This window comes from Ranitomeya variabilis, chromosome 2 (assembly GCF_051348905.1).
Source record: "Ranitomeya variabilis isolate aRanVar5 chromosome 2, aRanVar5.hap1, whole genome shotgun sequence".
In the NCBI taxonomy this organism is placed as follows: Eukaryota; Metazoa; Chordata; class Amphibia; order Anura; family Dendrobatidae; genus Ranitomeya; species Ranitomeya variabilis.
This window is the reverse complement of record NC_135233.1, coordinates 245,357,169-245,370,231: the sequence shown is the minus strand read 5'-3', so window position 1 is coordinate 245,370,231 and position 13,063 is coordinate 245,357,169. Positions and strand designations below refer to the sequence as shown.

Genomic DNA, 13,063 nt, shown 5'->3' with positions numbered 1-13,063 from the left:
GAAGCACCTGAAGGGTTAATAAACTTATTGAATGTGGTTTTGAGCACCTTGAGGGGTGCAGTTTTTAGAATGGTGTCACTTTTGGGTATTTTCTATCATATAGATGCCCTCAAAGTGACTTCAAATGTGATGTGGTCCTTAAAAAAATTGGTTTTGTAAAATTTGATGAAAAAATTAGAAATCACTGGTCAGCCTTTAACCTTTATAACTTCCTAACAAAAAAAAATTTTGGTTCCAAAATTGTGCTGATGTAAAGTAGATATGTGGGAAATGTTATTTATTAATAACTCTCTGATTTAAGGCCGTAAAAATTAAAAGTTGGAAAATTGTGAAACATTTTCAAAATTTTCGCTAAATTTCAATTTTTTCACAAATAAACACAAGTCATATAGAGGAAATTTTACTGCTATCATAAAGTACAATATGTCATGAGAAAACAGTCTCAAAATCAGCGGGATTCGTTGAAGCGTTCCAGAGTTATTACCTCATAAAGGGACAGTGGTCAGAATTGTAAAAATTGGCCGGGTCAGAAAGGTGAAAACAGGCTGGGTCTTGAAGGGGTTAATAATTATGGTAATCCTAATTTACCTAAAACAGGAAAGGATTGTTCTGATTTAATGTCAGATATTGAGACAACCATGCAGATGTGTCTTTTTATATAGTGCATGTAAACTTTTGGTTTCAACTTTATGAATGAGTGGTAGGAGGCTATGGTCTTCACATGGACCTCTCTGGTCAAATCAGGATTGATGAAGCCCGCCAACCACATACGTAGACTATCTGTCTGAATGAGTCCCTTCCCAAGGCTGATTTTTCAAAATTATTTTTTACCTTTTCGCTACACTTTCGGATGGTGGAGGTCACCTCACTTACTACCATATCCACACACTTCAGACTCGGCTCCTTCAGCTTCTGCACCTGCTTTTTCACAATGGCTTCAAAAGCGAGGTCAGGTGTGAAGAGTCCAGTCCTGTGCAATCAAAGGTGAACCCCAACAGGGAGGCAGGACATACATCAGGACATGGGGAAAGACGGGCGGAGAGGAAATAGGTGCAGCGAGGAAGACAGAGGGGAAGTGGGAGAGACACAGGAGGGCAAGAAAACACAGAGAAATACATGAGGCAAAATGAAAGGCGCTGCTTAGGAGTGGGAAGGTCGGCAGCCGGTGGTAATAAAAGGGGGAAAACTTGGGGGTTGGATTTAAAAGGCTTTTCCTCTGGTACACTGCAAATAATGTCACTGAGACAGTCACAATGGTGATATTCTCCTTCACCAAAATCTGGTGGTCACCTCTCCAATCAAATTAGTGTTATGGAGACCCCCAAGTGTTACCATACTCATTTCAATGGTAAGGTTATCACCATCACTGGGAGTCTCATCTGCTGAGCAAAGTGACTATGTGACGTATCATTGGGGCCTACCCAAACCTCTTCATCGGCCTAACCCTTCCGAGTCGTAGGGTCAAACACTGGGGCAGGGGGAATAAGGCAGACGTGGACCCCTTTTTTGTTGGTGCAGGACGTGACATGAGCAGTCAGCTGTCGATGTCTTGTGCATTCCTTATAAAAAAAAAGCCCAGCTGTACCTTGGATACTGTGTGTGGCCTCGTCCTTTGGGGAAAAATGGGCCAAACAGTCCTGAAGGTGAATATAAATTGAGCTGGAATCTCTCCTCTACACATGGATGCTCTGTTTGCCCGAGCATGTGTGTTTAATGGGGAAAGGGAAGCAAGCGGCAGCGAGACATCTCTGGCTTATCTCCAGTGAGAACCAAATGATTGTGCACTAAAATTCAATATGCCCGATCCTTCTTTCTCCTGTGAGGGAAGAGGCAGGAGACCCCCGTATACATAAGATAGTCAGCCAGGTTTGAGTTCACTGACTTTAACGTGATCAGGCTCCTTTATCGGAGTAATAACAGAACATCAGAGGAAGACAAGGAGTGTAGAAGATAGAAAGAGATAGAGAAATAAATCGCTTACAAAGTAATGACGAGTGATGGAAGGAGGAAGGTAGGGATTATATCCTTGGATGACACTACTGGAAAAAGTAAGGAGCACGCTACCTCGACTACGCAAGGATTGTCCTACATGTGTCTTGCACCCGTGGAGCCTATTTTAGTGAATTCTTAGAGTTAAAAAGGGGGTGTCTGTAATTAGAAAAATGCATCTAGCATTATTATTTTTCTTGTTTTTTACAGAAACACTTACTCTTCTTCAGAGGTTGTGTCTGCAGGATAAATGCAATACCAGTCACTACCAAAGGAGAAGAATGGCACTATTTTGGGAGGACTATGAAACAACCATTTTTCATAATTATAGACAACCCCTTTAGACCAGTATATACTCTGACTATTCAGAATACCCCTCAACTCACACATATTCTCATACACTCACAATACCGGTGGCTTTACGGCCCTTTTTATATTACACGTAGTCCATGCACATGGTCAAAAATGTAGACTATAGCATGCTCAAGAAGAAGCGACGCAGCCATTCAGAAGGTCTGCGCTTTCTGATTGACTGTGTCCTCCGGTCATGCTGAGGTTGGGGTGTCACACGTGATGGGACCGGTGCAGAGTCCGGCGCCCGGTCCAGAAGGGTTACCTTCTTGGTGCACTGTCTAACAGTACTGATTAGCTCGGAAATGACCATGTCCACACATTTCAGGCACGGCTCTTTGATCTTCTTCACTTGCTTCTTCACGATGGTTTCAAAGGCCATGTCAGGTGTGAAGAGCCCAGTTCTAAACACCCGACGGAGTGAGGCAGGTAATAAGGAGAATATACAGGGTTACCTGCAAGTCGGCAATGTCATGAGCTCAGGGGGTTAACAATCTAGCTAATAAGGCAGTGCCACTGGTAGCCACAAGGCAGCTTGGCTATATGTAGGATCCAGGCGGAGGTAAAAGCCTAATTGGTGAATAATTTGGGGTTGAGGTGTGTATCATGATATTCTGCAGCAGTTGAAGTGTGCATTATGAGGCTCTGCAGCAGCTTAGGTGTGTATTATGAGGTTCTTCAGCAGCTGATGTATGTATTATGATGTGTGTATTATGTTCCGTGGCAGCTGAGTTGTATATTATGATGTTCTGTAGCAGCTGAGGTGTGTATTATAATGTTCTGCAGCAGCTGAGGTGTGTATTATTATGATGTTCTGCAGCAGCTGAGGAGTGTATTATGATGTTCTGCAGCAGCTGAGGTGTGTATTATGATGTTCTGCAGCGGCTGAGGTGTGTATTATGATGTTCTGCAGCAGCTGAGGTGTGTATTATGATGTTCTGCAGCGGAGGTGTGTATTATGATGTTCTACAGTGGCTGAGGTGTGTATTATGTTCTGCAGCGGCTGAGGTGTGTATTATGATTTTCTGCAGCAGCTGAGGTGTGTATCATTATGTTGTGTGGTAGCTGTGAGATATGATGTTCTGCAGCAGCTGAGGGTCCTCTGTGATGTTTGGCACAGGGGACGGCACTTAAAGCAAAAGCAGTCTGTGACAGACCTCTTCTGCAGCGGCGGAATAGCAGTGGTGCTGCTCATCTTAGTGTAATGGTCTGGTTCTGACATAGGGATGTGCCGATTATACAGATATTACTATTTATATGTGTGATATGTGATTGTGGGAACACTACGATCTGTACATCTGCCTTATTCTCCCAGTGGCTGCGCCTACGATTCTAGGAAGGGTGAGGCATCATAGTCTAGAGGATTATTCATAGGTATCATCAGTGGGGTGGGTAAGGATGAGATCCTACATGGGGAGGGGGCTACAGAGTACAAAGCGCAATAATGCTAATACACGTGCCACGCCACGCCATTCCCCATGCTGTACGTGCCTTATGCCGTGGATGTTCTTGATAGCGTAGCTGATCTCTCGTCTCAGATCCTTCTCATCAAACTCCATCTGCACCAAGAGAAGGGATTTTAGCGGATCAGGAAATCCCGGTACCAATATCCTGCAGACGACAATTCACCATCCACAGGCCAGACAGTAATTCATACCTTCACCAGCTCAAAAGGAAAGCGTTCATGGAAGATTCGATTGATCCTCGCACCACCGGAGAGCTCATAAGTATCAATTTGGTCCCCAGAGCCTTCAATACGTTTCTCAAAGTCGACAGCAAACTGCTGCACCATCCTAAAAAGATGAAAAAGTTGGTGATGGAAATAGGCTAAACTTCTGGTTTAAGACTATTTAGAGATGATCGACAGACTGAATGGCCTCCACTTTCTATAGAGTCCAATATGTAACCTAAGATGGATCGATCACGCCAAAAACTAAAAATTTAGGCTCTCAGTGTGCATGTGACACCGGAGTCCTTGTATCCTGCCAGGATCTCGTTGCCTGACGCAAACTCAGCTCCTCTACACTATGTCCAGTATCCTGTACCCCTGCACCTGTGCCTGTATCCAGTGCCATGTACCTGTGAATGTTGATATGGAAAACTGTACTAGCAAAGATTCGGTCTTCAGAAGTCAATTGATTAAAAAAGAAATATATTTAGAATAAGAGTTACAATTAAAAAAGGGAGAGGCAAAGTTAAGAGAAAAAATATACCTATACAGAGAAATCTATGAATATGAAAGTGAGATCTCTGTATATGAACCTTTTTATCTCTTGTTTTTACTTCTCTCTATTTAATTGAAACTCTAGATTCTAAAAAAATTATGTTGTTTTTTTATTAAAATCACCTGGGAAGACCAGATCTGTGCTAGTAAGAGATTTCCATTTCAAGTGGTGGAGAATGCGGGCAAGTAATGTAAAATACTGGCAAATTCTAGAATATATTAGCTGTATTCATTATTTTCCTTATCACTTTAATAAACTTGGTTCTGCTATTCCCGGATAAATTGAGCTCTACTATGTTCCTGAATTGTGCTCTGAAAAGGAACCCATCAGGTCTGTTACTAACTGTCCTGTGCTACTATAACAGCATGTATGCAGATTTGGGTATTCTGATAAGGTGTTTGCACATTAATGTTCTTAACTTGTAAAACTGAACTATTACTCTCCAGCTTCTCAAATGTCTCGTCCTGCCACTGATCTTCTAATCACGCCCCTTTGGGACGATAGACAGCCTATATACAGTTATGCATACACTCTCATACTCACTATGATAGGACCACTGGCAATTGCGCACATGCATAAGATTTCCAACAGTCCTACCAAGGGGAGAGATTACAGGATAAGAGGCAGGACTATTCAGGGAGAAAAAAAAAGAATCCATACCACTATAGTTTCTAAGCCAATCCAAAGAAAGCTGATACAGTGAATTCTGTGTTTTGTTGCTCAAGTTCCATTCCTTTTTTGTATCAGAAAAACGTCAAGGTAGACTTGTCAAGTCTGGAATTTTATACACCACTCTAAGACCAGGTTGATATGAGCGTATAAAAGACAGCTGAAGAACCAAACTACTGTTTGTAAATTGCTCATGACCAACAATCTACGATGACTTCTTCCCAATAGGAAGAATATTGGTGGATCCAGATTAAATTAATGCAAGGTAGAAATCTATTGTAATAAGTTATGCCATGTACGAGAGAAAAGGGAAATGTCTCATCCGAAGAAACTTCAGGAGACATTAATGAAGAACAGAACTCACTGGAGAAGAGCCTTGGTTTTACGAGCCGGGTCATCTGGACGGAAATTCTTGTACTCTTCCACTTCCTTCTCAATGGACAAGAGTTGACTCTGCAGCTTATTTCGCAGCCCTGGTAGAGTGTCCCGAATGTGGTTGGTCAGTTGCTATTGGACCAAAAAAAAGTTGATTAGTTGTCCCTTGGTCAAATGATTATATCCAAACCAGAAGAGCAGATTGCATCCAAGACAAGCAAGAGAAAGTTAAACACATAAACAACTACAGGACAAATGATCAATAACCAATTCTAGTTTGATATATTCACCGTCCACCTCAGGAGGTCATCGACGTATCCAAGCATAGTTACCTGATTGAGAGTTCTTTGTAAGTGCGGGGTCCCCATGCGCTCAGCAAGATGTCGGTAAGATGGGTGTGAAAGAAAGAACTTCCTTTCAGCCGCTAAAGCAGCTTGGATATCCTTCTTGCCATCTATGTCTTTCTGGCTTCTGTTCACCACGCCAATGTAACCTGTCATAGACAACAGCAATGACTTGGGGGAATAGATCAGTGACGACGCCTATGGCTTAAAGGCAATGTGAAATCAGAAAATGATCTATTAATCAAATTTTTATGTTGACTGAAATTTAAAAAAAAAAGTTTTATTATTTGATTTTTTCTTATATATATTATTGACAGAATCTCTGTTCACAACACCTTTGAATTAGCCTTTGCTCTTAAAATATCTCTCTTTCCAAATATGAGGTCAGACGGTCTTCATGGAACCTTTTATTTTACCATGTTCTTGATAAAACTTGATTGTTAGCCAGTACGATCATTCTTTTGTTCAATACATATTCCAAACTTTCTATATGAGGAACGTTTTAGGGTATGTGTCCACGTTCAGGATTGCATCAGGATTTGGTCAGGATTTTTCATCAGTATTTGTAAGCCAAAACCAGGAGTGGGTGATAAATGCAAAAGTGGAGCATATGTTTCTATTATACTTTTCCTCTAATTGTTCCACTCCTGGTTTTGGCTTACAAATACTGATGAAAAATCCTGACCAAATCCTGATGCAATCCGGAACGTGGACACATACCATTATACTGTTTTTCAGATTAATCTTTTCCCTGTTTTTCCTTTTCTTTTACAGTTTATTTTTAATCCTCCCTTCTTTTCCTATTTTTTTTCCTTTCCCTTTTCCCTCCTCCTTTCCCATTTCCTTTCTCTCCTTTTTCTCTCTCTCCCCTTTTTCCTCCCTCTCTAAGGCTGTGATCACACTGGGTGTTTTTTAATGCAAATTTTCAGCTGTGTTTTTACAGTACCAGCTATGTCTATGAGATTATAGAAATCTCATGCACACAGCTTGCTTTTTAAGACATCAGTATTTTGTACTTTGCATGTTTTTTTTTTTGCATAATAGAGCATGTCACTTCTTTCATGTTTTTTTCAGCGTTTTTTCAGCATTTTTCACCCATTGACATGAATGGGTGGTGATAAGATGCTGAAAATCCACAACAAAAACGAAGGTATCATGTTTTGCTGCATTTTTTTGTGCCAAAACCTGATTCGGTAGAATAGGACTTTTTTTTTTTCTTGCACTAAACTTTATCAGCATGCACAAGAGAAAAATCTAGCATGCCAAAAACACAGCAAAAATGCAGCAAAAAATGCATGGAAAATCAACCAAAATTGTGAATGTTATATCCTTTGTTATCTACTGTATATAGAGGTGTTTTCAGTCATTGTACAGGAGGAAGAGGAGGTGAGCTGTGATATCACCTATTGTGAATGGAAGATCCTGTGTTATCTACTGTTTATAGAGGTGTTATCAGACATTGTACAGGAGGAGGTGAGTTGTGACATCACCTATTGTGAATGGTGGATCCTGTGTTATCTGCTATATATAGAGGTGTTATCAGTCATTGTACAGGAGGAAGAGGAGGTGAGCTGTGACATCACCTATTGTGAATGGTGGATCCTGTGTTATCTGCTGTATATAGAGGTGTTATCAGTCATGGTACAGGAGGAAGAGGAGGTGAGCTGTGACATCACCTATTGTGAATGGTGGATCCTGTGTTATCTATTCTATATGGAGGTGTTATCAGTCATTGTACAGGAGGAGGTGAGCTGTGACATCACCTATTGTGTATGGTGGACCCTGTGTTATCTACTGTATATAGAGGAGTTATCTGTCAATGTAAAGGAGGAGGAGGTGAGCTGTGACATCACCTATTGTGAATGGTGGAACCTGTGTTATCTACTGTATATATAGGTGTTATCAGTCATTGTACAGGAGGAAGAGGAGGTGAGCTGTGATATCACCTATTGTGAATGATGGATCCTGTGTTATCTACTGTATATAGAGGTGTTATCAGTCATTGTACAGGAGGAAGAGGAGGTGCGCTGTGACATCACCTATTGTGAATGGTGGATCCTGTGTTATCTACTGTATATAGAGGTGTTATCAGTCATTGTACAGGAAAAGGAGGTGAGCTGTGACATTATCTATTTTGAATGGTGGATCCTGTGTTATCTACTGTATATAGAGGTATTATAAATCATTGTACAGGTGGAGGAGGTGAGCTGTAACATCACCTATTGTGAAGAGATGTTAACAGTCATTGTACAGGAAGAGGAGGTGAGCTGTGACATCACCTATTGTGAATGGTATATCCTTTGTTAACTACTGTATATAGAGGTGTTTTCAGTCATTGTACATGAGGAGGAGGTGAGCTGTGACATCACCTATTGTGAATGGTGGATCCTTTGTTATCTACTGTATATAGAGGTGTTCTCAGTTGTACAGGAAGAGGAGGTGAGCTGTGACATGACCTATTGTGAATGGTGGATCCTGTGTTACCTACTGTATATAGAGATGTTATCAGTCATTGTACAGGAAGAGGAGGTGAGCTGTGACATCACCTATTGTGAATGGTATATCCTTTGTTATCTACTGTATATAGAGGTGGTGTTTTCAGTCATTGTACAGGAGGAGGAGGTGAGCTGTGACATCACCTATTGTGAATGGTGGATCCTGTGTTATCTATTGCACATAGAGGTGTAATCAGTCATTGTATAGAAGAGGAGGTGAGCTGTGACATCACCTATTGTAAATAGTGGATCCTTTGCTATCTGCTGTATATAGAGGTGTTATCAGTCATTGTACAGGAGGAGGAGGTGAGCTGTGACATCACCTATTGTGAATGGTGGATCCTGTGTTATCTATTGCACATAGAGGTGTAATCAGTCATTGTATAGAAGAGGAGGTGAGCTGTGACATCACCTATTGTAAATAGTGGATCCTTTGCTATCTGCTGTATATAGAGGTGTTATCAGTCATTGTACAGGAGGAGGAGGTGAGCTGTGACATCACCTATTGTGAATGGTGGATCCTTTGTTATCTACTGTATATAGAGGTGTTTTTAGTCATTGTACAGGAGGAGGAGGTGAGCTGTGACATCACCTATTGTGAATGGTGGATCCTGTGTTATCTACTGTAAATAGAGGTGTTATCTGCCATTGTATAGAAGAGGAGGTGAGCTGTGACATCACCTATTGTGAATGGTGGATCCTTTGCTATCTGCTGTATATAGAGGTGTTATCAGTCATTGTACAGGAGGAGGAGGTGAGCTGTGACATCACCTATTGTGAATGGTGGATCCTTTGTTATCTACTGTATATAGAGGTGTTATCAGTAATTGTACAGGAAGAGGAGGTGAGCTGTGACATCACCTATTGTGAATGGTATATCCTTTGTTAACTACTGTATATAGAGGTGTTTTCAGTCATTGTACATGAGGAGGAGGTGAGCTGTGACAACACCTATTGTGAATGGTGGATCCTTTGTTATCTACTGTATATAGAGGTGTTATCAGTAATTGTACAGGAAGAGGAGGTGAGCTGTGATATCACCTATTGTGAATGGTGAATCCTGTGTTATCTACTGTATATAGAGGTGTTATCAGTAATTGTACAGGAAGAGGAGGTGAGCTGTGATATCACCTATTGTGAATGGTGAATCCTGTGTTATCTACTGTATATAGAGGTGTTATCTATCATTGTACAGGAGGAGAAGGTGTGCTGTGACATCTCCTAGTAAGATATGTACCTAGTAAGATAGTAGGAAAAGCAGTAGGAGACCTGTCAAAATAGTTACGACCCATTAGGTAACATTAAGTTGCATGACTGTTTTTTTGTATGTATTTTTACCCTAACCCAATAAAAGATGGCTGCTCACCTCTTCGCAGGGGCAATAATTTATTTTCCAAAACGTCTCTAGCATCAGTCCCTTCGTCCATCAGATCTAATTTGGTTATGACACCAATGGTGCGTTGTCCTGCAAAACAAATCAAAAAAGTCTAATAAACCGCCTACCCCAATGGCCGAGCAGATTCAACATAAGACAGGATTGCCGGACTAACCTTGCGGATCCACTTCTTTGGCGATTTTCAAGGCATCAGAGTTTGCCAGATCGGAGTTAGCAGGAGATACAGCGAGAATCAGGCAGTTTTCCTTGGTGACAAACTGCATGAGCATATCGCGAATCTGGGCCTCGATATCCGCAGGTTGGTCACCAACTGGGACCTTGGTCATACCCGGGAGGTCAACCAGGGTCAGGTTAAGCACTAAAAAGGGAACATGAAAGACCAGGGTTATACATGAAGACTTTTCACAGCTCATACGAGAGGGACCTCATCTGTATGGATGTAGAGGGGTCCATACTACCTATATTGGTAGGGGGCTTCAACAGTGGACTCACCATTTGGAGAATATACCCGAAGGTTAATTGGCACAGGAGAGATGCCCTTGTTGCTCCCAGTGATTCTGTCCGTTTCAGCCTCAATTTCCAAACGGATCTCTTCAAAGTCTGTGAACTTTTTTCCCTTACAGTGCAGAAATTCTCCATGTTCTATAGTACAGACAAAACATGATATAAAAAAAGATGTCCAAACATAAAAAAGATGTATGACACTTACCCTCAAAACCTTAAAGGGGGTTGGGGCCAATTTTCTTTTTTTTTTACATAAATGCATGTACGGTAGTTTGGGATAAAAATTAATTTTGCAATTTGGTGTTATTATTTTTTTTTACACCATTTGTCTTCTCTAGCCTCTGAGTTGCACCAACTATTTCCAAGCCACCACTAATAAGAGGAGCTTACTGAAGATGGACTTGTGCTCAAATTTAATGGCTGTTGCATAAATCTGTGAGCTCCCTCTAGTGGTGGATGACTTATCTTCACCGTAAAAGTGATGGAAGTATTGCTAGCCCCCTGACGAAGGAGCTAGTCTCCGAAACGCGCGTTGGGCAGACGTACAGACCGAGGAGCCATATTGGTGCCAGTGTCAGCCAAGAGGTAATATGTACAGCTTTAGTAATAACCCTCTGTTTGGTACATGTGAGGGTTGCTTGTGACTCTCACTGGAGGTGTCTTTGGGGGATTGTTTTGCTAGATATATGCTATGGCCATTATGGACATATAATTAGGCTGGTGGTACCATTGGTTGAGTTTAAGGGTAATACCCCTTCCTAGTAGCTGAAATTTCAGCACGTGACATTATAACATACAGACAGTGTCTTTTCCACCAAGCTTATAATAGCTGTTTCATGACAAATAATATAATCCCCAATGACAGGCGTCTTTTGATTGTACTAACAATTTACAAAGAGATCCAAAAGCAATTTTTCCTGGTCTGCATGTCATTTTCTTGCACTATGGCACTTTTTGCCTGTTACCTGCACATGCTTCCCATTATTCCCACCTGTTTTGTACTATTATATCTTTGTTGTTGTTTTTTATGAAATAATAAATATTTTGTATATTACTTTGAGACTTTTGTTGGTCGTATTTGTGGTTTCCACACCCCTCTATTAGTCTTATATGGCGACTAGTTTATGTTAAGTCTATGATGGACAGCAATTGAAGTAGACAATATAGTTTAGATTGATGGTGAATGAAATAATGCTGTTCTATACCATTATTTTTCTATATAGGCATCAAGGTCCAAAGCTGTAGACCCCAATATTTGGAGCACCATGTGTTCTTTGGGGCTAGATATGAAGGAAGTGATTCTTCCCGGGCACAGGAAACTACATTATATAGTAACACATGTCACAGGTCGCTGACAATGACTAGGAAACATCCCTTATCTGAAATGTATTAAAATAATATATCCTTTACATTGATTTCCTGGTCATACTAGTAAAGGAGGCAGAGGGAGATAAGACAGAAACATCCAGACAGGGTATCACGTGTTATCCAACAAAAGGTCCTCAAATTGTCAATCAGCAACATCGCCGTATTAATAGATACAAACATAAAATTATGGGGTTTGAGCGAAAAGATTTATAGAACCCTGGTCCAGCGGCCACATCAACATTATTGGCACCGGACCAGAAGCTGCAGGTACCCATACCAACTGGGCCATTGTTGGACAGGTGATAGGTCCTCTCTGACCTAACAGGTGACATTTCTCTGTAAAAGGCTAATTTGTGTGATAAGGGATGACTTGCCTATTGTTGTGTTCCAATCACTAGAACTGCTAGGGATCCCTAGACTAGGGGACAGGAACCCCGAGGTTGGGGCTCTGCAGCCCCATGTTGACTGGAGCAGAGGTGCTCATGGTGTCTGAATAGGACAAATACTATAGATGTTGAGCATGCACAGCTTGGGCTTCACGGGGTTCCAGAGCTCCGTTCTTGGTGTAACACCCCAGGTTCCTGGTTGTTACAGTGGCATTGCTTTCCTCACGGAGAGAATGATGTCACGCTTGGAAATTGGAAGCGATGAAGGATTCCTATTATCAAGTAATCACAAACATGCAACATGTTCACACTCCAGGCCAGAAGGGGGACCTCTGATCCAGCTTGTATATATATATTCTGGTCTGGAGGGAAAGTCAGTTAGTCAGTCTGTCAGACAGACAAAGGAGAGAGCAAGTGAGGGGCCGTGTAGCCACGTGAAGTGCTGCAGCTCCTGGAAGGAGAGAAAGGAAAGCAGAACTGATTGTAGAGAGCGTGAAGGAGGAAAGAAGAGAGTGAAGGAGAGAAAGGAAAGCAGAACTGATTGTAGAGAGAGTGAAGGAGGAAAGAAGTAAAGGCGATGTTAAGAGTTGGAGAGAGAAGCTGCGACTGAGCTTCCTCCACGCTGAGAACAGATACCGGTAGCCGGAAGACCGAGGTTGTGCAGTATTCTACATCTCACAGCAGACACCGGCAGGACAGCTAATTGCAAGTCACCTGTCCGTCATACACCTGAAGACACAGTAACGCATAGAGCCCGGGTCGTGATAGAGATCCTGTAAAAAGGCTCGCGTTACCTGTCATACAGGTATTGTCCTACCTAAAGGGGGACAGAGAGAACACATGAGGACTTTGTGTGAGGCCTAAGGCAGCAAGGGACTACACCACAGCCCTACAAGGAAGGCTTCTGACTCCACCTGGTTAGGGGGATTCCTAATTCGCTTCCAAACTGGCTGGACGATCA

At 41.7% G+C, this 13,063-nt stretch overlaps 1 protein-coding gene across 22 annotated transcripts in view; it reads right to left on the bottom strand.

Annotated features, from left to right (window-relative positions):
• DNM1 (dynamin 1) overlaps positions 1 to 13,063 on the bottom strand; it is a 214,887-nt gene that overhangs the window by 61,877 nt on the left and 139,947 nt on the right. For 18 of the 22 annotated variants that reach the window (XR_013221217.1, XR_013221218.1, XR_013221219.1 and 15 more), the window contains exons 3-10: positions 10,337 to 10,486; positions 9,999 to 10,202; positions 9,815 to 9,913; positions 5,942 to 6,102; positions 5,599 to 5,741; positions 3,998 to 4,133; positions 3,832 to 3,899; positions 2,606 to 2,744 (exon numbers count right to left, since the gene is read on the bottom strand). Coding sequence is in view for 18 of the 22 variants with exons in the window: in XM_077284437.1 (XP_077140552.1) it covers positions 2,606 to 2,744; positions 3,832 to 3,899; positions 3,998 to 4,133; positions 5,599 to 5,741; positions 5,942 to 6,102; positions 9,815 to 9,913; positions 9,999 to 10,202; positions 10,337 to 10,486 (1,100 nt within the window). In the remaining 4 variants the exon portion in view is untranslated. Of the gene's footprint in view, positions 1 to 831; positions 971 to 2,605; positions 2,745 to 3,831; positions 3,900 to 3,997; positions 4,134 to 5,598; positions 5,742 to 5,941; positions 6,103 to 9,814; positions 9,914 to 9,998; positions 10,203 to 10,336; positions 10,487 to 13,063 lie in introns of all 22 variants that reach the window. The other 4 variants (XM_077284430.1, XM_077284435.1, XM_077284440.1 and 1 more) reach the window with 1 other exon arrangement.